Source organism: Microcaecilia unicolor, chromosome 6 (genome assembly GCF_901765095.1).
Source record: "Microcaecilia unicolor chromosome 6, aMicUni1.1, whole genome shotgun sequence".
Taxonomy (NCBI): domain Eukaryota; kingdom Metazoa; phylum Chordata; class Amphibia; order Gymnophiona; family Siphonopidae; genus Microcaecilia; species Microcaecilia unicolor.
In genome coordinates, this window is record NC_044036.1 from 43,872,797 (window position 1) to 43,897,205 (window position 24,409).

The 24,409-nt window shown below is 43.3% G+C and overlaps 1 protein-coding gene across 8 annotated transcripts in view; it reads left to right on the forward strand.

Annotated features, from left to right (window-relative positions):
* SGIP1 (SH3GL interacting endocytic adaptor 1) overlaps window positions 1-24,409 on the forward strand; it is a 247,057-nt gene that overhangs the window by 105,662 nt on the left and 116,986 nt on the right. For all 8 annotated transcript variants that reach the window (XM_030207461.1, XM_030207464.1, XM_030207465.1 and 5 more), the window contains exons 6-8: window positions 1,191-1,247; window positions 7,196-7,253; window positions 19,227-19,402. In XM_030207461.1, coding sequence (XP_030063321.1) covers window positions 1,191-1,247; window positions 7,196-7,253; window positions 19,227-19,402 — 291 coding nt within the window. The remainder of the gene's footprint in view (window positions 1-1,190; window positions 1,248-7,195; window positions 7,254-19,226; window positions 19,403-24,409) is intronic.

The window sequence follows — 24,409 nt, forward strand, 5'->3', positions numbered from 1 at the left end:
TAACTGTGTTAGTACATGCTAACATGATAGCACACTTTAGTAAATCTAGCCCTAAATACTGTTTTTGTTATAAATATTGTGATGATGTGAGACCCGCCAATGAGCTGTCTCCAGAGTAACCCACACAGGGCTGCCGAGAGACATAGCCGGACCTGGGGCAGAACCGTACCGCCACAAGCTGCCCCCCCCCCCCCCCCCACATACACACTCGCACCGCTCCCCCCTACTCGCGCCACCCCGCATGCCCACGCCCTTATCTTTCAGTCTTTGCCTCCAAGCGGGGCCCAGAACCAACAAACTGCTTACTGTGTGCCTGCTCCCGCGGTCTGTCCTCTCCTGCTCCTGTCCATGTGAGAGTCAGGACCCAGATGATTGCATTAACACGATATTGTGCTAATGCAATCCTCTGGGTCTTGGGCAGCAGGCAGGAACAGGGGTGAACAGACCCAGAAGCAGGCAGCAGGAGACCGGGCACAGGGAATTTTGCCTCTCCTGCACCCCCTCTCAGCAGCCCTGAGCCCATACATTCTGGAATGCACTCCCTGAAAGGCTTCACTCAGTGCAATTTTTACTTCAGGAAGGAGGTGAAAGCTTGGTTCCCTTTCTAAGCCTTTATTGGAAGAAGCAACTAACTTGCTAGTCACACAGTCACAAGGACTAACGCCGGCTGCACGTACTGTAGCTAGACTTGCTTACCCACTCCTACTCCAGCTGAGATCATATTCATATACCTTTGTGACATCACATGCAACTTTCTTTATTAGTCCACTTATTTTCTATCTAACTCCTGTTCCTCCATCTTATTTGTGTATATGTTCCACTTACACCTTGTGCTGTTTATAAAGATGATTTATTGCATGTTGTGTTGACATTGTAAGTAGCGTAATATGCCACACTATGCACTGCTGTTTGAATATTTTTATTGCTGTAATTGTCTATTTCCTATGTTTGATTTATTCTTGCTGTACATTGCCTTAGGTGAATTTCTTGAAAAAGGTGGTAAATTCTTATATATAAATCTGCTCTTAAAATACAATTCATCATAATGCAATCCAGTCTTAAAAAAGTCTGTCTGTTTCTATGTCAGACATCTTCATTTATTTACTGAATTTCAAGTATTGGATAACACTATATAAATAGTTAAGTTCTGTTGAATATTAATATTTTTAATGTTTTAAAAATCATTACAGAAGAAATCAAATGGTGCACCAAATGGATTTTATGCAGAGATTGACTGGGAAAGATATGTAAGTATCTTAATCTAGTTTTATACATTCTTCAGGATAGTGTGTAGATAACACAGTTGAAAACCATTATCTGGGGAGGGCAATTTTCAAAAATCATTTACCTGGATAAATAGGCTGCATACCCTTTCCTGAGGTAAAGGTATGCACAGGGATCAACTGTACACACTTTTATTCATAAGGAAAAACAAGGTGGGTTCAGGGAAGGTGATAATGCACATCGTTTTGCAGTTTCAACACTACACTTCATTTATCACAAAAAAAGTATCCATAGATAAAGTCAGTGCAAATTTGTGTGGCTACTTTTTCCTGGATACTTTTCAAAGGGAAATATTTTCTTTTTGTCAATCGATGCAAAGTCCATGGGTATTTTGACTTTTTGCACTTTCACAGTTTTGAAAATTGCTCCCTTAGGCTCCTTTTTCTTTGTCACTTAGAACAGCACTGCTAGTCATGGCTGGCCCAGGGTATTGGATGCCCTAAGTGAACCTTCAGCCTCACCCCCCCCCCCCCCCCACCCCTTCCCGGTAGTTCAGCATTTCCTCTTCCCTGATTGTTTCTCCCCTCTGTGACTAGCATCTCCCCTTCTCTACCCCTACCTTGTGTCCTGCATCCCCACCCCCCTTCCTTCCCTGTTTCCAGGTCACTGCTGACATCTCCCTATATCCTCCCACGTCCCCCTGCTTAAAGGTTTTCTACTGTGCAAGTTGGAGCACTGCAGTGTGCCATCCTCCTCCAACAGGAAGTCTGACTGGAGGAGTACAGGACAAGGCAGTACTTTGTGCATGGGCCTTTAAGCTTGGGGCTGCCATGAGAGATGGGAGGGGCAGCAGGCCTAGCAGGGGGAAGACTTTTATTGCACTCCAGAATTGTCCTGCTACCCTGGGCAGACATGTAGTCTGCCTAATGGTAGGGGCAGCCCCACTTCTAGGTGCAATTTTGAGCCCGCTGATTGTGGCAAAAACAATCAGCTGAGGAAAAGGAAATAAATGGTATAAATTATAGAACAGTATGGACATTGGCCTCTGGATTGTATATTAAAAATACCTCTGCTCTCTACAGATCCTCCACTCTGTCTTGTACAAGGTGGTTCTTATATTTTGCTAACCATTTTCTGCTATTTAATTGAAAGTTAAATTAAAACTAGGCTGCACCAGTATACTGCAACAGAAGTATATCTTTGTATATATTAGTTGTTGTTTTTCTTTTCTTACTGTTGGTTTTAAATGAGGTGGCTCAGATCAGTATTAAAATGTTGTATTGGGATTGTATGCCTGGCGTCTTAATTTTCCACCTGCTACAGTTCACCGAACTGGATACTTGTCACTTTGATTCTGCAGAATATATTAGTGTGATGATACCGCTGCATCTCTATGATAAAACCAATGCTACAATATGTTGGTATGGTAGCATTGTTGTACAGATCAGAGAAGAAGCCTGGCACAAGATCATATAGATCATGTTAGTCAATCCATTTTCCAACCCCTTGTTTATAAGATATTATAACCCTCATGTTGCTTAGAAACAGGAATTGAAGACCAGAGCTGACTCATAAGCACATAAGCACTGCCATACTGGGAAAAGACCAAGGGTCCATCAAGCCTAGCATCCTGTCTCTGACAGTGACCAATCCAGTGGCAAACGCCCCCCCCCCAAAAAAAAAAGTCTGCTGCATAGGAAAGATGCCCTGTATGCTGATACTTCCTTATCTAGCCTCTCTCGCACCGAGGATGTGTCTCCAGGAGCTACTTCCCAGGAGGGAAGAGTTAGGACAGCAGTTGTAGTTAGTGATTCGAGGCATGTAGATAGCTGGATGACTGGTGGACATGAGGATTGCCTGGTCACTTGCATGCCTGGTGCGAAGGTGGCGGACCTCACGTGTCACCTAGATAGGATTTTAGATAGTGCTGTGGAGGAGCCAGCTGGCTGTCTTGGTATGTGTGGGTACCAGTGACATAGGAAAATGTGGGAGAGAGGTTCTGGGAGCCATATTTAGGCTCTTAGGTAGAAAGCTGAAATCCAGAACTTCTAGGGTAGTATTTTTCAAAGTGCTACCCGTACCACGTGCAGGTCCCAAGAGACAGGCAGAGCTCCAGAGTCTCAGTGCATGGATGAGGCGATGGTGCAGGGAGGAGGGTTTTAGATTTGTAAGGAACTGGGCAACATTCTGGGGAAGGAGGATCCTATTCTGGAAGGATAGGTTCCACCAGGCTTCTGGCATTGACATTTAAAAAGGAGTTAGAGCATCTTTTAAACTAGAACCTGGGGGAAGACTGACAGTTGTTCAAAAACGCATGGTTCAGAAAATGGTATCTTTCAAATATATCACCAAAACAGGGAAGATAGGGGTATCTTGCAATAGAGACCATAGTAGATCAGATGTCCATAAATAAAAATCAGACAAAAGATTGCAAATTAACACTGTCAACTACTGAGCAAGATATAAATAGGAACAACAAGTTTGAAATTTCTATATGCAAATGCCAGAAGCCTAAGAAATAAGATGGGAGAGTTAGAATATATTGCACTAAATGAAAAATTCGTATAATAGGTATCTCTGAGACCTGGTGGAAGGAGGATAACCAGTGGGACACTGTCATACCAGGGTACAAATTATATTGTGGTGATAGGGTGGATTGAATTGGTGGTAGCTTTGTATGTTAAGCGGGGAATTGAATCAAATAGATTTGAAAATTCTATAGGAAACAAAACACATCTTGGAATCCATGTGCAGAGGGGAAAAGGATAGTGATAGGAGTGTACTACCCTCCACGTGGCCAGGATGAACAGACGGGTGTAGAAACGTTATCAGAAAGAATCGGTTGGACCGCTAAATAACTGAGGGGTAAAAGGGGCAATCAGGGAAGATAAAGCCATAGCAGAGAGATTAAATTAATTCTTTGCTTCGGTCTTCACCGAGGAAGATTTGGGAGAGATACCTGTGCCAGAAATGGTATGCAGAGCTGACGAGTCAGAGAAACTGAATGAAATCTCTATAAACCTGGAAGATGTAATGGCACAGTTTGACAAAATGGAGAGTAGCAAATTTCCTGGACCGGATGGTATTCATCCCAGAATACTGATAGAATTGAAAAATGAACTTGTGGAACTATTGTTCGTAATATGTAATTTATCTTTAAAATCAAGCATGGTACCGGAAGATTGGAGGATGCCCAATGTAACGCTGATTTTTAAAAAAGGTTCCAGAGGAGATCCGGGAAATTATAGATCGGTGAGCCTGACGTCGGTGCCAGGCAAAATGGTTGAGACTATTACAAAAAAACAAAATTGCAGAGCATATTCAAAAGCATGGATTAATGAGACAAAGCCAACATGGATTTAGTGATGGGAAATCTTGTCTCACTAATCTACTACATTTCTTTGAAGGAGTGAACAAACATGTGGATAAAGGTGAGCTGGTCGATATTGTGTATCTAGATTTTCAAAAGGCATTTGACAAAGTACCTCATGAAAGACTCCAGAGGAGTTTGGAGAGTCATGGGATAGGAGGTAGTGTCCTATTGTGGATTAAAAATTAGTTAAAAGATAGAAAACAGAGAGTAGGGTTAAATAGTAATATTCTCAATGGAGAAGGGTAGATACTGATGTTCCCCAGGGGTCTGTTCTGGGACCACTGCTTTTTATTTTAACATATTTATAAATGATCTAGAGATGGGAGAAACTAGTGAAGTACTTAAATTTGTTGACGACACAAAGTTATTCAAAGTTGTTCCTATGAGGAAAGGCTAAAGCGGCTAGGGCTCTTCAGCTTGGAGAAAAGACAGTTGAGGAGAGATATGATAGATATAAAATAATGAGTGGAGTGGAATGGGTAGACATGAATCTTTTGTTTACTCATTCCAAAAATACTAGGGCTAGGGGGCACATGATGAAGCTACAAAGTAGTACATTTAAAACAAATCGGAGAAAATATTTCTTCACTCAGTGTGTAATTAAACTCTGTAATTCGTTGCCAGAGAATGTAGTAAAAGCAATTAGTTTGCGGGGTTTAAAAAAGGTTTGGATGGCTTCCTAAAGGAAAAATCCATAGACCATTATTAAAATGGACTTGGGGAAAATCCACTGCTTATTTCTAGAATAAGAAGCATAAAAATGTATTGTACTTGTTTTGGGATCTTTCCAGGTACTTGTGACCTGGATTGGCCACTGTTGGAAACAGGATACTGGGCTTGATGGACATATGGTCTGTCTCAGTATGGCAATACTTATGTAAATATGTAATTACTAGTAAAAAAGGCCCGTTTCTGACACAAATGAAACGGGCGCTAGCAAGGTTTTCCTCGGAGTGTGTATGTTTGGGAGTGTATGTGAGAGTGACTGTTTGAGAGTCAGAGTGAAAGTGTGAGTGTGTGAGAGAGAGAGTGAGTCTGGGTGTGAGTGTGTTTGTGAGAGAGTGTGTGTGTGAGAATGACAGTGTGTGCAAGTGTGTATGTGAGACACAGTGTGAGAGAGAGTGTGTGTGTGTGGGTGAGAGAGAGAGTGTGTGTGAGACACAGATTCTCTGTGAGAGTGAGTGTATGAGACCAAGCGAGTGTGTGAGTGACTGTGTGGCACATAGAGAGTGAATGTGATACAGTGTGAGACAGAGTGTGTGAGAGTGAGAGTCAGAAAGACATTGTATATGAGAGAGAGAGTGTGAGCCGTGCCCTCCCAATCCATGACCATCTGTCCCCTGCCCCCTCCATTCATCCTTTTCCAGCAATTCCCCTCTCTCTGTGAGCCCTGCCCTCCCAATCAATGCCCATCCATGCTCCTCTGTCCCCTGCCCCCTCCATTCATCCCTTTCCAGCAATTCCCCTCTCTCCCTGAGCCCTGTCCTCCCAATCCATGGCCATCCATGTTACTCTGTCACCTGCCCCCTCCATTCATCCCTATCCAGCATTTCCCCTCTCTCCCTGAGTTCTGCCCTTCCAATCCATGCCCATCCATGCTCCTCTGTCACCTGGCCCCTCCATTCATCCCTATCCAGCAATTCCCCTCTCTCCCTGAGGCCTGCCCTGCAATCCATATCCATCCATGCCCATCTGTCCCCTCTATTCATCCCTATCCAGCAATTTCCCTCTCTCCCTGAGTCCTGCCCTCCCAATCCATGCCCATCCATGCTCCTCTGTCCCCTGCCGCCTCCATTCATCCCTTTCCAGCAATTCCCCTCTCTCCCTGAGCCCTGCCCTCCCAATCCGTGCCCATCCATGCTCCTCTGTCCCCTGCCTCCTCCATTCATCCTTTTCCAGCAAGTCCCCTCTCTCCCTTCCATGACCCCCCCTCGCATCCATGCTCCTCTCTCTCCCATGTCCCAGCCTGGCCCGCACTCTTCCCCCCCCCCCCTTCGCATCCATGTCCCCCCCCCCCCCCTTCGCATCCATGCATCCCTTTTTTTTTTTTTTCTTCTTTTTAAATTTACCTCCGTGGCGGTTCCGGCAGCGAAGCGTCAGGGAAAGAGGCGGCGCTCCCGACGTCTAGCTTTCCCTTCGCTATGTTCCACCTTCTTTTGACGTCATCCTTGACGTCAGAAGAAGGCGGAACACATTGAAGGGAAGGCTAGACGTTGGGAGCGCCGCCTCCTTCCCTGATGCTTTGCTTCCGGATTTGTTTGGGGTTTTTTTTCCGCCCTCGACGTCATGACGTTTGACGCAAGGGCGGGGTAGAGACGGCTGGCTGGCTTGAAGGCTTCACACCACGAATCCACGAACCCTTCAGCCTGGGAGTGAAGTCAGATGGCTTCATGGCTTCACAGAACGTTGTCCTCAGAACGTTGAGGGTGCGTTTTATTATATTAGATGTAGCCTATACTGGATCCATGCACCAATGTTTATCATGTCAGACTTAGCTGTTCTGTGTGTTTCCCTTAAGACTTAAGAAAAGCTGTCATTACGCTTGTCTTTCTATAGTAATTTATGGTATTAATCTTGTTTTGTAATTTCTTTCCACAGAATTCCCCTGAGGTTGACGAAGAAGGTTACAGCATCAGACCAGATATTGAACCAGGCTATATCCTTCCTTTTTATTTTAGGGCTGCTGCTCATTATATTCTACAAATCCTTCCTGTGAAGTGCTTCATGCACAGAGAAGAAAGGAAACTGACACAGTTAATCAGGGGAAACTTTAAATTCCCTAGAATTCAATTGGCAAATAAGCACACAGATAACAATAACAGAAAAACTGATGACTTCTGAAACATGGACGAGAGCAGGCTACATTAAGAGGGTAATTTCATAAAGCCACATACACATGTAAACGGCCTGTTAATCAAATTCCAGCTGGCATAAAAGTCCATGTGTTGACATGATAGCACTTACTTTTTCAGTAGATGTGAAGTTTGGGCAAATCACAGACAAAGTTCACAAGTGCACACATACTGGCCAGTATTCAGCCAGCGGCAGTTGGTGTTTTTTTAAGCGTTGTCACTGGCTAAATTAGGCCTGAATATTTAGTGCCGGGACATGTCTGGGCACCGGCATTGAATATCCAGGGCTATAAGAACATAAGCTGAGTGCCAGCACTTATGCAGGTCCCTGCTGATATACATCTGGGACCAGAAAAAGAGGATTTCAGGTCCTTCCGGCCCTCCCCCTCAATTCCAGTGTCCCTTTCCAGACCCGACTCCAACAATAGAAGCCCTCCAACATGATGTGATACATTCCCCTACCCCCAAAATTCCAATTCTTAACCCTCCATTGCCTCAGGTACAAACTTAGATTGTGAGCACTCCTGGGACAGTGAAATATCCAGAGTACCTGAATGTAACTCACCTTGAGCTACTACTGAAAAAGGTGTGAGCAAAATATAAATAAATAAATACTCTCTCCTGGAGCAGACCCCAACAACAGAAACCCCCCCCCCCCCCCCACACACACACACACACTATATTCCAGTAAGCCCTCCAGGCCTGCCTGACTATCTCTGGTGGTCCAGTGGGAAGGTAGGCAGGAGCAAACTCCACCCCTACTGACCTGGTGGTCCATGCTGAAAAATAGCAGCTGTGATCTCTAGGATCAGACCTTAGTGGTGGTACCATAAGTCTACAACTAGAGGTCACATACACCATTATTTGGCAGGAGTGAATGGGGTTTGCTTCTACCCACCATAACTACTGGACCACTAGAGATGGTCAGATAGGTTCGGGGGACCTACTGAGATATGAGGGGGACTTCCACTGATGGGTTTGGGTCCAGGAGGGGGGATTACAATTAGGGGGGGTCATGTCATATGAGGGAGGTTTCTATGGTTGGGGTTGTGTCTAGGATGGGGGAGTTTGATTCAGGGGGATTGTGTCATGTTGGGGAGGAGTCAAGGAAGGAGAGGAACATGGAAAGCTACAGGATGGTTCCTGGAAGCTATGTGAGTGATGGCCGATATTCAGTGCCAGCACCCGTATAGCTTAGCAGGCATAGGTTGGACTGTCTTTTGTGTGGTCCTGTCTGTTCACTTAGCTATGTGGGTATTGCCACTGAATATCACTGTAACCCTCACAACTGCTGGCTCCTCCTTGACTCCTGCCCCAGAATACCCCTCTAGTGCTTGGATTCAGATTGGCTGGTTAGAGTGGATATTCAGCTATGATGCCGGTTAAGTGCCGCTGAATATTGGTACCCAGCCCACTGAGTGCAATATAAACTGGCAGGAGCCTCAAAGTACCTGCACACATAAACTACTTTGGTTGTACCTCAGAAAGGCGGTTTATCAAATTCATAACCCTTTATCCCTGCGGACCCTGCCTAAATCACTTTGAATATTGACCTCATATATTACAAAATATCCCCCAATCTATGCGTGTACTTAACTAATCTAGGCGTGGACATTTACATCTGTTTTGGGGCAGATGCAAACGTCTGCTCCTGCAATGTAGGCACAATTTTTGCCACCTAAACTGTGTGTTATGTTTATCAACCAGCAGATGGAAACAGAAAAACAAAGTAGTTCTGTTCAATTTGCACCTTAAGAGGCCCGTGCAGGTTTAGAATGCCTAGTATTTCTCTTTCTACAGTGTATGGTGATGGTCCTGATTTCAGTGGTCTGGATGTGCTTCTGAGTCAGTTGAGCTGCTTTCAGTAGAATTGAATTTCATCTACAGTAACAGTGGAAGCTTTAGGGAATACTTGGTAGTGACAGGTCCCTTCCCTCTTACTCCCCCGTTTTGCCCCTGGTAGTAGGTTTTCTTGGCGTTGAAATGACTTAAAGAAGATGTCTGAATTAAAGCACTCCTTGGACTTCCCCCCTTTGACCCCTGGGGGAGGGGAGTTGCAGCATCATAACACTCATTTCACAGTCCTGCACTTTTTCCCCATGTTTGGCTACAGAAGTTAAGGGCATGGAGCTGCCAGTTCTGCCTCTGTATTTTCAAGCAAGATGAAATTGACAGCGTAGTTTTGATTTGCATGGGGTTCTGAATTGGCTTCTGTAGGTGAGCCTGATGTAGAGAGCTACCAGTTCCAGCTTATCTCCCACTGACAGATATTTCTGCTCCTCTTTGTTTCTCACGGCACAGGCCCTTATTTAGGGGACAATAATTAGTCTTCCCTAGTGGGGGATTTATTTCTCCTTCACATAAGTATTTTCCTTGGCTATTCAATTCTCCTGAAGCAACTGTTGCCTCAGCACACTCTGCACAGTTTGAACAGCTGTTATGTCATACTTGTGGCACAGTATTTTTATATCTAGTAAAAGTATCAAATTTCCTTCCTGGGTTTCCAGGATTTTAGGACTCTCTTGCTGGCCTGTTTTCCTCTCATAGGAGCATGGGAGTGGTGGTAGTTTTGATTCCTTTAGTGTGGTTATCCTTTTATTATGGAGCACTCTGTAAATATTCTTTCGATTCCACCAGGCATCTCTTGCTGTTTTCCTTTATCTGCATTGTCCTCGTACTGAGATGGCTTGAGGTAGCTTCTTTGCTGGTGACTCTAGTATTTACCTTTAAGCACAGCAATTCTACTTTTATTTCTTATTTATTCATTCTTCCTCTGGATATCAGCCTCGGTGGTATTCCAACCTGGAATTTTATCTCTGTTCCATTGGGCAGATATTTTCTATGTTGTGACAAGCTTTCAGATATAGATGTTTACGATGGTCAACTATGTTAATCTGCCAGAGATGGTTGGCTATATGGCCTGCTTAGGGAGTCAGCTTTATTTACTTCCTAAGATGGTCAGCTGTACAGACTATAACAGGGACCATCAGTTGTATTGAATCTCTGAGACAGCCAGCTTGAGAAACTCAACACTATTGGCAACTTGATACAGTTGTTTGTATGATCAGTCTACATCAGTCACCTATATTGACATCCTGAGCCAATCAGCTTTATCTTTAGCCTTCGACACTCAACTCTTTGTCAGCATGAAATAGTCAGCTATATTAACAGGCTGGTACAATCTGTTGTATTGCCATGCTGAGACACTCCACTGTATTGGTGGCCTGTTTCAGCTCTGTTGACCTGTCATGGGTATATACAACCTGACAGAGACAGTTGTATTCCCATATGACATGGTCAATAGTATTGCCCATCTGAGACAGTCTATTATATTGGCAGCCTGAAAAAATCAGAGGTCTTGACAGCCGGAAGAGTCAGTGGTTTTAACCTGAAAGAGTCAGCTGTATCATTTGCCAGACAGGGTCAGCTAATTTGTAATATGGCATTCACCAGTTTTGCAACCTGAAGGTCAGCTATATTGCCAGTCTGAAGGAGTCAGCTGCATTACAACTTGAAAGGGTCAGATACATTGCAGCTTGAAAGAAACAACTGTATTTCTACCTACAGAGTCAGCTGGGTTCCAGCAACAAGGTTTCAGTTCCATTTCTGCCTGAAAATTTCTGCTTTACTGCATACAAAGTCTATCAGCTATACTTCACCTTGGAGATCTCTGCTTTATCTGCATTCTGACATTTTCATTTCTTTTTCATCTTGAAGATCTCTATAGTACCCTTTTGGTACCAGCTGTTCTACACCCTGAAGGTTTCATCTTGGTAGCACCTTGTGGCTATCAAGAGAGCCGCAAGGAGCAGGTGACCTTGGTTACAGCTGTCAAATGTTCTTTGCAAGGAACAGATGACCTTGGTTACTTTGAGTACATCTCTCCCAATCTTTTCAAAAAGAAAAGAACAAAAAAATTAATTCCCTGGAACAAATAAAAAGCAAAGTGCCTTTTCTACAGTAAACTACATCTTCTAAGTGAACTGGAGTCTTCCTCACATATTTTCTTACGTGCCTTCAGGAAAATTTGTTTCTGAATCGGACTTTAATTACTTGTCTTTTTACCTTGAGGTGACTGGGTTTGCACTAGCCTAGTTATTAGTTCTCAAATAAGACAGAGAACACATACAGTGTGTAAAAGGAATTTGCATTAGTCTCTTCTGCCAATTCTACCACACTCCTCCGCCAATTCTATAGAAAGCGAGTCTGTTTGAACTTTTGTGTCAGACACTATACAAGGGCTTGCTCGGCTCTGCAAGATTCTACAGCTATGTCACCGGATACAACTGTTAATGCCAGAGAGCCTGACCCAGAAATTCTGTCTCACCTCCAGTGGTGTAGAGCATTATATCTTTTCTCACTGTGAAAGCACACTATTTCTGCATGGCTCAGGGGTTTAGACTCTGCAGGTCAGGGTCCGTCCCCTGCTTCACCTCTTCCGCCCCAAACTCCTCTGGTCCTGCAAAGGGTTCTGGCTGCAGTTTATAAAAAACAAAAAAAATGTATCCTTTTTCAGACTCCCTGCCTTTTACACAGCTGGAGTGCTCCATCCGTTAGAGTATGATCCTGGAGCTTTCCAGTATTCTCCCACCCTTTTTACACTGGTATACAGTAGGGTGGGGGAAAAAGGAGTACCATTCTTTAGGCTAGTCATAGCACGTCAGCGAATCTTCTACTACTTTGCCTTGGCATAAGACTAAGCAGTCACATAGTCTCTCACTTATAGTCCTCTCTTCTTGCTTCCCTTTTTAGGTTGTAACATTTTTTTTCAGGAAATTGCCATTTGGTATAGGAGTTGTTTCAGATTTCTCTTTCTGCTGGTGTATTTCTCCTAATCCAAGAACACCCTGGTAGTAGATTCTCTGCCCCCTCCATGGTTTCTTGTATGTCTATACATAAGCGGTGTCATTTATTGCTACAGAGGTAGGGATTCTCTGTATTTCCTGGTGTGTTTCACATTGTACTCGTACGAGTCTAGGAAATTCTGCATCTTCTCTGTGAGGTGCAGTCCTTGATTCTGTATTCTGTTTTGTATCCTCTGTTGAATTCTCCTTGTAGTTTGACCGCTACTTCAGACGCTGCACACTTTCTTTTCCTAGAAGGGCTCTGAGAACGGTTTCTTCCAAAGATCTTTCTGTAGTGTCTTAAGTCATCAGTTTGAGAAATAAGGTTCAAATTTATCTATCTGCAGTGCTCTTTCCCTGTATAGAAGCATTATCAATCGGTATTCCAGTTTTTCCATTTACTTCTACATACTTGTGATCTTTCTTCATAATTAGACAATTCTATATATACTATAATTCACTTACCAATTTTTGGTTGGTGGACACCCTCCACTGTTGTCTTTTGGTTTTTCCACTGAATTCCTTATTGTTTTCACATGAATTCATGTTTGATTCATGTGATGCCTCCAACCTTCCTATCTTATGGTTTAGGACTTGTTTGTCCACAAAACTGAAGTTTCACCTTATTTGGGGGAATGCTTTGCTACATCCCACAGGTTCTGGACTGATCTGGTATGGACGTTAAATAAGGGAAAATTATATCTTACCACTTACCTGAAAACTTTCTTTCCTTTAGCACTACCAGACCAGTCCAGAAACCTGCCCAGGTTGAATACTACTCATCAGACTTTCACTTTTGATTGTTCTCTTCTTTCTTTGGAATTCCTTCTAATTTGAAATTCTTTTTTTTTTTTTTATTGGAAGTCAAAGTTACAAAGAAGAGACAATATATATATCGAACTTTTTATTAGGTAGGGATTTATTAGCTTGTAGCATTTCTTGAACCATGAGCTCTCCATCCAGAGATACACATTGTGCAGGTGTTAAAACTGGAAGAGCAAGCTCAGACAAATAAGAATCAATGGCCACCAAGTCAATGTAATATTTGCTAAACTGGTCCCATATTTGAGTGGTACAGGTCAATAAAATGCCAGATCTATGTTTCATTTTATATATACTTCTATCAGCCTGTTGTCTACGCAGGCGCAAGGCCAACATACAGCTTATCCCATTGTTTTTCTCATAAGCCTAATGTTTCAGCCTGCAGAGGCATTGGCCACTTTTTCTGTATATTAACTATCTAAAAGTCCTTAGAAACTGCCTTAAGGGCATCCCAAACAATGCGTAAGGGCGGGCCAGTGTCCAGGTTATGCTCAAGGTAATCCTTCAGCAAAGTTCTATAAGCTTGAATCAGACTCATCTCCCAACAAAGCATTATTGACCAGTATCTAGTCCTAGGTTCTCCCCCAACATCAAATAATTCAACCTAAGTAGGAGTGTGATTGGAAACAGCAAATATGCCTATAGAGGATACAAAATCAGCAGTGAGAGAAGCAGGATCAATAAGCAAATAATTGATTCTGGAATAGGAGCCATGAGAATGGGAATAAAATGTATGGTCTTGACCCCTAGGATTGGCTAGCCTCCAAGCATCCACCACCCCTAGAGCATGGGTAAGATGCTGGAAGGCTTTAGAGTTATGGATAGCATCCCCAATAGAGACCCCAGTGTGATCTAAGCCAGTTTGCAAACAAGCATTGAGATCTCCTAAGATTTACCAGTAACAAATATAGAAAGAAAATGGGTTAGCTTCTTTTAAAAAAAAAAAAAAAAAGCAGCCTGACCTGCATTTGGAGCATAAACAGTAGCATAAGTAAAATTACAATCACCGTGTTAAAACATGAGCAAAAATGTGCCATCCCTCAGGGTCACGCTTCATGCGTTCAATCTGGATAGACAAGAGATTATGAAAGAGAAGCACTTCTCCCCTCTTTTTTGCTCCAGAAACATCAGAAGCAAATAACATCTTAGAAAACTGAACATTGTGAAACAAGGATTCATTCTCCACTTTAAAATGTGTCTCTTGTAGTATCACAACCTGGGGTTGATTTGATCTGATTTCTTGCCAAACTAAATGACTCTTTCTAGGGGAATTAAGTCCCTTTACATTCCAAGTTAAAATCTTAAAGTCAATCCCTATGTTCAGTAAATTAACAAAACAGAAAAGAAATTACACAGTTGGTAAAAAAAAACCTCTCCCCCCCAGAAGAAAATAACCCACTTGGAATACAAAAAGAATCCCTCCCCCAGCATGAAAGAATCAAAGTAGTACCATCCCCTTCCCCAACAAAAAACGGCTCCAACCAACAAAAATAAAAACCCAAGCCCCCCAAAAATAATAATAAAACACCTACAAATGCAAGCCAACGCACACATTGCAAGAACATGGAGGTTCTGACCCACAACTCCATTCCAACCGACCCTGCCCTCCCCACCCACAATGCAAGAAGAAAAACAAAGCAAAATAAAATCTTTGCGCAAATATAGTTCAAATAACACAGCCACTCATGCTTCTTAACAACAGTATATGTAACTGAATACAATAAAGAGCATCCCTGAAGCTAGATCTCAAGCCCATTTTTGGAAACAGTAAGAGTGTACACCCCTTCTAAGGAGAGAAGCAGCAGCTCCAAATTTAACAATCAACAGGTATCAAGATGTATTGACATGACAGAGAAGCAAAGTTCAGTGAGTCCCAGCAGAAGGAAACCACCGCATCATCTGTGCTTTATCTGGGACTTGCTGCCACTGTTGAAGTTTAACGCAAGTAGCTGGAGCAACCACTGATGAATATGAGGGAGGAACTACCTCCAACCCCTGCAGGATCCACCAAGCCTCAGAGATGGTTTTCACTCGGTGAGTCTTGCCCACAAACACAAAAGATAAGGCAAACGGAAAGCTCCAACAGTAGGAAATCTTTTCCTTTTGTAAAAATTCAACATCAGTTTAAAATCCGTCTGCTTAAACAAAGTAAGTGCAGAAAGATCCTGATAATGTAAAGCGCCCTTCTGACAAGCTTGCTTATAGATGTGCTCCTTTACAGCATACTGGGCAAACCACACCACAGTGTACCTAGAGTGATTTGAGGGGGGGTGGTGGACTTTCCCAGTACACACTTAAGCTCAACCAGGGCTGAATCCCTATTTCTGCCAAGAAGCTGAGTTCAAAGCAGCTGCTCAATGGCAGGAAAATCTCCCACTCCTGTTGCCTCAGGCACGCTATGGAATCTCAAATTTTTCTGCTGCTCTCATTCTCCAAATCATCAAGTTTAAGCAACATATCTTCATATTGCTTACAAAGAGATCCCGTCTGAGTGTGCAGTGGTTCTAGAACCTCGGTATTCTCATCAGTGCAGGTCTCCAAGTCCTCCATTCCCATGACCAGATCTCTAAGGTCCCCACACACAGTCCCAGTTTTCTCCAAAATTTCATCCTGCATGCTTTTCAACTGTTGTCGCTTTTCTATGAAATAGCACTTAAAACCTCGAGACACACTGTGTGAGGAGGCAGCCTCCGTATGTTCAGCCGCCGACTGCAAGGACTCAGACAGGGAATCGGGGCCTGGGGATGCATGACACGAGGAAGGTTTGGGTCCCAGCTTATGGGGGAGCTTACCACCCTCCTTAGCAGATTTAGTTCAGGTAGCCATAATGTTGTCTCTCCAACACTTCAGAAGCACAGGTAAGGCTAATGCAAAGGCGGATGGCAAGGGATTAAGCAAGTTAGGTTAGTGGGGAAGCAGGAGCTTAGGGATCCCATCCAGAGTTGTGATGTCACTTCCTCCCTAATTTTGAAATTCTTATAGCATATTTCTTTGGATGTCAGACAGCTCCAGACCCCAGCCTGAGAACTGTGTGTCAGAGTACGATAACTCCTGATAAACTTGGAGAAATCAATGGAGTACAGTAGCTCCTGCTGCAGTTGCAGAGCTGTATTTCCAGAAAAGTCCATATTGCTTTGTTGCTATACCTATTGTATATATAAATTGTTAGCCGTCAGTATGAATATGACCTCCATTGCTTGGTCATTTGAAGTGCTGAGCATTCTAAGGCTGCACAGTCCCCTTAAGGGGTGAATTGCACAGAACTACTTTTATCTGTCTCCAAATGCTGGTCTACCAAGCACTTCCTCCACCACAAGAGCCACTCCTAAATAGTCCAATGGGACCACCCCCCCCCCCCCACTCCTCCAGAACACTTCAGCAACCCCCAGGTTTCACTCGGGTTCTCAATGGTGATGTAATGGACCAGGGTGGGACAGGTCCTCTTTGCTGTCTCCCCATATGGTTCTGAGTGTCAAAATGGCAGCACTGACTCCTAATAGTAGTTTTGCAGTAATACTGCTAGGGGGGCAAGCGCTGCCATTTTGACACCCAGAGCTACACAGGCAGAAGCATTAATTTCTGGTGGGGGGGGGGGGGGTCAGGTTGGGCTACTTGGCAGGGGCTTTTGTGGTGGGAGATCTGTGGGGAAAGGCTCAAAGTGGGGTGTCAAGGAGCAGCGATGTAGGTGGGGGGTATTGGTGGTCCTCTGCAGTGAAGCCTTTCCTTTACTACCAGGCTGCTGGTAGCACAGCTGCACTTGCTGACATCTCAGTGTGTTCTGCGGTGACATTGGCAGGCCTGACAGCCAATGCATGGTTCTGACCTCAGTCAGTAGCTGTCATGACTGCTCAGTGTGTTTTTTGGAACTCTGGACATCCTGGGAGCAGGTCAAAGTTGATCTTGGTGGTCATAGACATGCTCTCCCCTTCTGAAATGGGGAATGTACATCTATGTACTCGTCTCAGCCTGTTACCCAGGGGCGTATCTGCACTCTGGCAGTAGGGGGGGCCAGGGCCAGAGAGGGGAGGCACATTTAGCCCCCCCCGGCACCACCGACCCCCCCCCCCCGCCATTGCCAGAGCCCCCCTGCCACCAACGACTCCCCCCCTGCCATTGCCAGAGCCCCCCCCCCTGCCACCAACGACTCTCTCCACCTCCTCTCCCGCCGCCAACCCTCCCCCGCTGACGTTGTTTACCTTTGCTGGTGGGGACCCCAACCCCCGCCAGCCGAGGTTCGCTTCCGCCTGCTTTTAAAAATAATTCTTCAGCTGGCGGGGGACCCCCAACCCCCGCCAGCCGCCGAGATCTTCAAAGTTCTTGTTCATCGTCCTCCTCCGTGGCCATGCTGTACGCTGCTGATTCGGAGTCTGTCTGACGTCGCACCACGTTGTACACGCGTACAACGTGGTGCGACGTCAGACAGACTCCGAATCAACAGGGTACAGCATGGCCACGGAGGACGACGAACAAGAACTTTGAAGACCTCGGTGGCTGGCGGGGGTTGGGGTCCCCCGCCAGCAAAGGTAAACAACATTAGCGGGGGAGGGTTGGCGGCGGGAGGGGGGCCAGGGCGAAATCTGCGGGGCCCAGGCCCCTGAGGCCCCATGCAGATATGCCCCTGGTTACCACCCAACCCATGCTCCCTTGCTGTATGAGTTCTCCTCAGGTTTAGACAGTCATGTCCCAGCTTTGTAAAATCGAGATTTGGATGTTCATGAAGTTTGAACATCTAAATGCCGGTTTATGGACATCTAAAACATGAATAGTGCCTCTAAAATAAAAACCATAATTAACTTATATGTCTTTATAAAATAATGCCTAAGTAGGTGCCTACTTGCCCTCTTAAATTCAACTACTATTAAGAGTTGCTGTGAAAGAATACCCTTCAGGCCTTTGAGTTTGATACATTATACAAATCAGTTCTTTGATTACATACAGATAGTAATAGCTATAAATTTATAGGATTGATGCTGTGACCTAGCTCCAGGTGGTAAAGAATAGGTGAAGTGGTCCTGTTTCATTCCATTCCCTTTTCAAAGCTTCCAGTTTTCAATATATTTTGAAACGGATGAGAAGGATGAACTCTCTTGTTCCCCCTTACCTGGAGCCAGATGGTCACATAGCCTGTTGTGCAGTTGATTCCTAGTGACATGTTGCTGGTTTATTAGTTTAAGTCAATCAGATTACCTGATCTGAGCATTTCTCTCAGACTACCATCAGAAATGTATCTTTATTTTGTAACCACGTTTTTGTTTCCTATATGGTCAGGCTATTCCTTGTACCTGTGAACCTTTGGCCCCCTGTGCATTTATGAAGCATTCTAGCTGCTGGCTGTATATCACTGAACCCTGCCATACAGTTCCCTTGTCATAGTTGCAGAGAAGGACCTCCTTATATATTTACATTTTAATTTGGATTTGAAAGTGCCTCTATTTTATCCTTACATGACCCAGTTTGTAAAATTCTTACACACACACATACACACACACACATATAGATAGATAGATAGATAGATAGATAGATATGTTAGATTTGTTATCCTTGTTCTGCTTATCAGTCATTTTAGATTACTAGAGTATAGATCAGTTGCCAAAAAAGCTGATTGTCATGCTAGACCCTATGTTTTCTCATATACAAGCAACCCTCCAAATTGCTCTGCTTCATCTTGTAAGCATGCAAATTATGGCCTCTTTGGGGATTATAAAATGAACCAGACAACAGTACTAAATGAACTACTGAACAGGCAAAAGATCAAAAATTAAGCAATAGATGATATCCTCTTGTATGTACGCTTAGAGTACTAGAAGAAGACAAATATAAAATGACAATGGACTGACCATTTGGAAGTTAACAGGAATTCTTCAATCCTCTGTGAATATTCCCTTTCCTCTAGAAGTAATTTCCAGTAAGAACTCCCCTAGTCAGGCTGATATGCCATATAGACCTCTGCCATATGCAGTCTGATTGGATACTCCTGTTATAAGAATCTCTGTCATTATAGAAGTGCTGTTGCCTTCGTTTTTCACTAGAATCTCTTTATATAGCAATCCACTGAAAATATTTTAGATCTATTGGCTGAATTTTAAAGCGTGATCTTTAACTGTAATATACCTACCAAAGGAAAGCACTTTTATTCATCCAGTGAATCAGAAGAAGAAGAAGAAGTACGCAAGAAATTTAACATTAAAATTAAGCCTTTACAGGCTAAAGACAATATCAGAAGTGCTGCAATAGTAGATGAACTGAGGGCATCAGTAGGCAACATTGCACTTTCACCTTCTCCTGTGGTGAGTCCTTGAATTCATTCCTTTAATCCTATATTATGGAAATTAATATTTGGCATCAATGTTAAGATTGCACGCATGGGCTAAGAATAGGAAAACTAGTAGTCCGTTGATGTAGTTCGGAAAACCAAGGATTGGATCAACTTGTCTAGGAAAAAAGGAGCAAATTGTCAACCATAACTAATGTCTACATTAGGGTTGAGGACATGTGGTTCCATCCAGGTCTGACTTAAGTAGAATAAGAGTAGGTTTACCATATTTCCAGAATCAAAATCTGAATCCCAGTTAGTGACTGTACTGAATTCTGCCAAGAATGTTGATGATGGTAGTGCATGTGGAGTCAGAATCATCTTCGCTAAATCTCAGATTTATGGAACACTTTGAACAGTGTTTCAGTTAACTGTACCATAGTCAGCTCAAGGCAGATGGGCAGCACGAATCCAGAATAGCAAACAGAGCCAAAAAGACTTGTTGATGTAGCTAGTTTAGTAGCCTTGTCAATTCTGAACTAAGACATTCTCAAAAGCAGGACTTTACAGCAGAATTGAGCTTGACCAAGACAGTAAATATGGATCCCAAAATTGAAATTGTCTCAGTAGAACAAGTTCATCAGGTTACTCCAAGAGTGAACCATAAGCAAAAATGGAGCTCCATACTAAGAAGATAATTTTTAAAACCATTTTTGCGGGTAGATAGCAATTTAACCATATAATGAAGGTAATTCTATAAAGTAAGCACAAACATTTACAAACCGATCGTGCATGTACAAGAACAGAATAATGGAATATTTGTGCATATGTGTGCAGATACACACACAAATGCCAAAAATGCACCTAATCACTGTTCTGTAAATACACACATATCTTACCTAGCACATATTTTACAGATAGGCGTACACAAAGGTAGAGTGCGCACTTGCACATGCAACTCATGGAATTCTCTTGTTATGCATGTGTCTCTGGAAAATAGGCTCACACATTTATGCCAAGCTGTATGGCTGGGATAAGTGTTCCATGGTCAGGATGTCCCAGGCCCTGCAATAGTGGACAGTTGTGACCACCTCTCATACAAGGACTTCCTTTTCAACCACTGTATCCAAAGCTGGTGTTTACCACCAGTGCCTCCCTAACTGGCTAGGAAGCCAGTGTACTCTTCCTTACACACAGGGCAAGTAGTAAAGGAGAGACTCCTTATATCAGATAATACTGATAGATTTGAGGGTGATTTTCTCTGCCCTGAGAATCTTCTCTGCCCTGTTGTCATGGAAGAATGCCCTAGTCTGGACAGAGAAACAAATGGCCATGTTCTATATAAACAAGTAAGGAATGACAGATTCCTTCTCACTCTGTCATGAGACTCTGAGAATCTAGCAGTGACATACCAACCAGGAGCCCCAACAGGATGACAGATGGACTAAGCCAGATCCTGAAAGCTCACCACTGTTTTTTATAACTTTTTCACCCCACCCCTAATCTTAATATACCTTGGTTGTAAGTTTATTCCCAAACTAAACACCTATCCTTATAAATTGAAAATTGTAACCTAGGCTATCTTATGTTTCCAAATCTATTTCTTACCCTAAATGTTTTAATCTGAATGTAAACCACTTAGATGTTTTTAATGATTTTGAGATATAGCAAATAAAAAATTAAATGGGAATCAAACACTTGGGTTGTAGATCAGATCTTCACACACTGGAAAGTTCTGAAAAGAGCAGTTAATGGTAGAAGAGAACACAAAGATTCCTCATTTTTGTTCCAGATAACCAATTGACAGCAAATGTGTTTTATCTGGATTAGGGGACAAGCCTGTTTTCCCACCCATGCCCCTCATCACCAAAATCCTCCTGAACGTGAGTCAAGGCAGAGGCCCCTTTATGACTGTTAGGTGGTGTTTTCTGAGGGTGTTCAGTTGGTGGGGGTGAGCAGGGGTTTTTTAGCTGCCACCAATGACATTCCCTGATATTCAGTGCTGGGCCTTGTCCAGGCATCAGCATTGAATATCTGGGTTTGTGTGGCCAGTTTTCTCTTATCCAGGTAAGTGCAATATTCAGCACTTAACCACCTAAGTTAAAACAGTCAAAGACAGGACTGTGTTTTGTGTGGTCCTATTTGTCTGGTTAACTTAGACAGTTAGCCACATAAGTCGGACTCCACCCGTGGACCGCCCACATAATTGTCAGCTTCGTGTTTGGCAGTTAGTGATGGTGGTACTATCTGGTTAAGTACTGCACAAGCAATTTGGCTGGGCAGGAGCCTTTCCTGCCCGGTTAAATCGCTCTGAATATCAACCCCTGAATCTTCTAAAACTTCAGTTGAAAAACCTATGCATCAAGGGGGTCACGGGACTTGATTTCCTAAAACCAGGGAAAGACACTCCACCCAAATGTTTAGTCCTGGGCACCGACAGGATGGATATTTAACACTGGTGAGTGTTTTTACACCATCTACTCTGAGAGATGGAAGATATCCTTCTGGAGAGACATCATCAGGAGGTTTTCAGTGTGGTGCTCCTTGTCAGGACTCCTGTGATAACCTCTATCCTCTTTGGGACTAAGCACCACATCATTGAAGATGTATCTGAGCACCATAGCAGCATACAACTCTCGGGTTGGTAAAAAAACCAATCCTATATCACTCGCCACCAAATTCCTGAAGGGTCTCTGGCACACATAACCACCAATCAGGAAGCCTCCAGTTCTCTAGCACTTAAACTAAGCCCTAGCTCCACTCATGACACTCCCATTTGAACCAATGAGCTCCATAGATCTAAAGTTCCTAATCTGTAAGGCACTGTACGTGGTAGCACACCCTCCGTACCTACTGTTCCTTCCCAGCAGGGTAGGTCTTCAAATAAACCCATGGCTTCTACTGTCTCAGTGTTATCAACCAGGCATTTATTTATTCATTTATTTATTTATCACATTCGTAGCCCGCGCTTTCCCACACATGGCAGGCTCAATGCGGCTTACATAGTAACAATATAAAGAATTACAAAGTTGTAAGAAGAATATACAGTTTGTAGTAAATACGAAACATTCCGGAGACAGAACCTAAATTTATCCATATACCTATAATATTCAGGCACTATCTGAATAAATGTATCCATATAAGTGTCCTACATAAATAACAGTCTTAACTTGTATGTTTAAGTTATCTGTATAAAGTTTAGCTTTTTAGTTAGTTTTATTTGGATATCTTTATGCAAATCCATCCCCACTTAATTTGCCCTTTTAGTGTTGACAAGCAAATGTTCTACAGGCGCCTTAGGCAAAATTTTTAAAAAGGCAGTAAGTAAATCCTAATAAATAAATAAATAAATTAGGATCCTCCATCCCCTATATATACCGTATTTTTCGGACTATAAGACGCACCGGACCATAAGACGCACCTAGGTTTTAGAGAAGGGAAATAGGAAAAAAAAAATTTTTCCTTTTTCCCTCCTCTAAAACCTAGGTGCTCCGGTGCGTCTTGTCCGAGTTCGGGATCGCCCTCCCCTACTCACGTCAGCGATGTTCCCTAGTGGTCTAGTGATGTCGGGGCAGGAAAGAGCCCCCTCTTTCCTGCCCAGCGCGCTGCTCTCCGTCCTCCTCCGTCCTCCTGTATGCTGCTGACGGTCTTGGCAGCATACAGGAGGACGGAGGAGGACGGAGAGCAGCGCGCTGGGCAGGAAAGAGGGGGCTCTTTCCTGCCCCGACGTCACTAGACCACCAGGGAACATCGCTGACGTGAGTAGGGGAGGGCGATCCCGAACTCGGGGGGAGGGCGATCCGGAATCGCTACCTTTGGACTATAAGACGCACCCCCCATTTTCCTCCCAAATTTGGGGGGAAAAAAGTGCGTCTTATAGTCCGAAAAATACGGTACTTGTACCTGTTAGTTTTTTTTCCTTTGTAACATACTGAAGCCAGGGCTCTTAGTATTACTTACTGACTTTAAAGCTTGAAATACGAGTGAATTCAGAAATGTTTCAAATTTACTGGATACCTGAGCTAAAAATTAGCTCCAAGGTCCATTTGCTGAATCAAGCTGTAAAAAAAGAAATTGGAGAAAAAGAAGTGGTAGAGTTTAAAAACAATTGCATTTGTCATTCACTAGTAAGATCTTTAGTTAGCATTAGCAACACCTGTAATTTTTATTTTTCTGCACCAGTGAGTGAATGGGATCCACAATGTGACTGGCAACTCATTACACAATGTTATGAAGTATGTAAGAAACATTTTCAAAAACAGGAGGAGTATATGTCACAGGTTATCTAAGACAGTTTTGCATCTTGTAATCTGCACTTAAATATGTGACGCATCAAGATAGTGTACAGAAAGTTTGGGACCTAGACATTTGTAAGAATGCTCTAATATTCGTGTTAAAAAGACCAGGCTCCCGTTTGTACGCTATACAAGCAAAATGTAAGTTAACCGTTCCAGCCACAGGTGAGCTACTGTATTTTAAAATAATGTTTTCTTGTGGTTTCCTGGTGTAGGCAAATAGAACAACTTGAATTTCACAATATGATAATTTCATTTCTACATATGCATGGCTGAGTAATTCCTAGGTATTGACCTTTGTTAGCAGATTGGCGCATTGGTACGCTCTGGTTTTATTGGAGGCTTGTGAAGATCTATTTTGGGGAGCTGACTCACAGTTCCCATGGCAACCAAGAATACCAAAGCTGGCCTGAAGACAAAGCAGTGTTGGATTGTTTAGCCATGTAGGAACCTGAAATCAAGAGTATCCTTCACATACATTATTGGGGTTGCACAGACATTCAAGTACAAGCAATGCTGTCGCTGAAGGACCCACTTTCTTTCATGAAGTGATTTAAACTGAAGAGATAACAAAGAGAAGAGGAAAATATATTAAATATCTTAAGGAACATACGAATTGTCATACTGGTTCAGACCAAAGCTCCATTAAGCCCAGTATCCTCCTCCTGACAGTGGTCTAGTGCCTGGCTGTATCCCAAGACATAGAAAGATTCTATTCTGCATACCACCAGGAGTAAGCAGTGGCT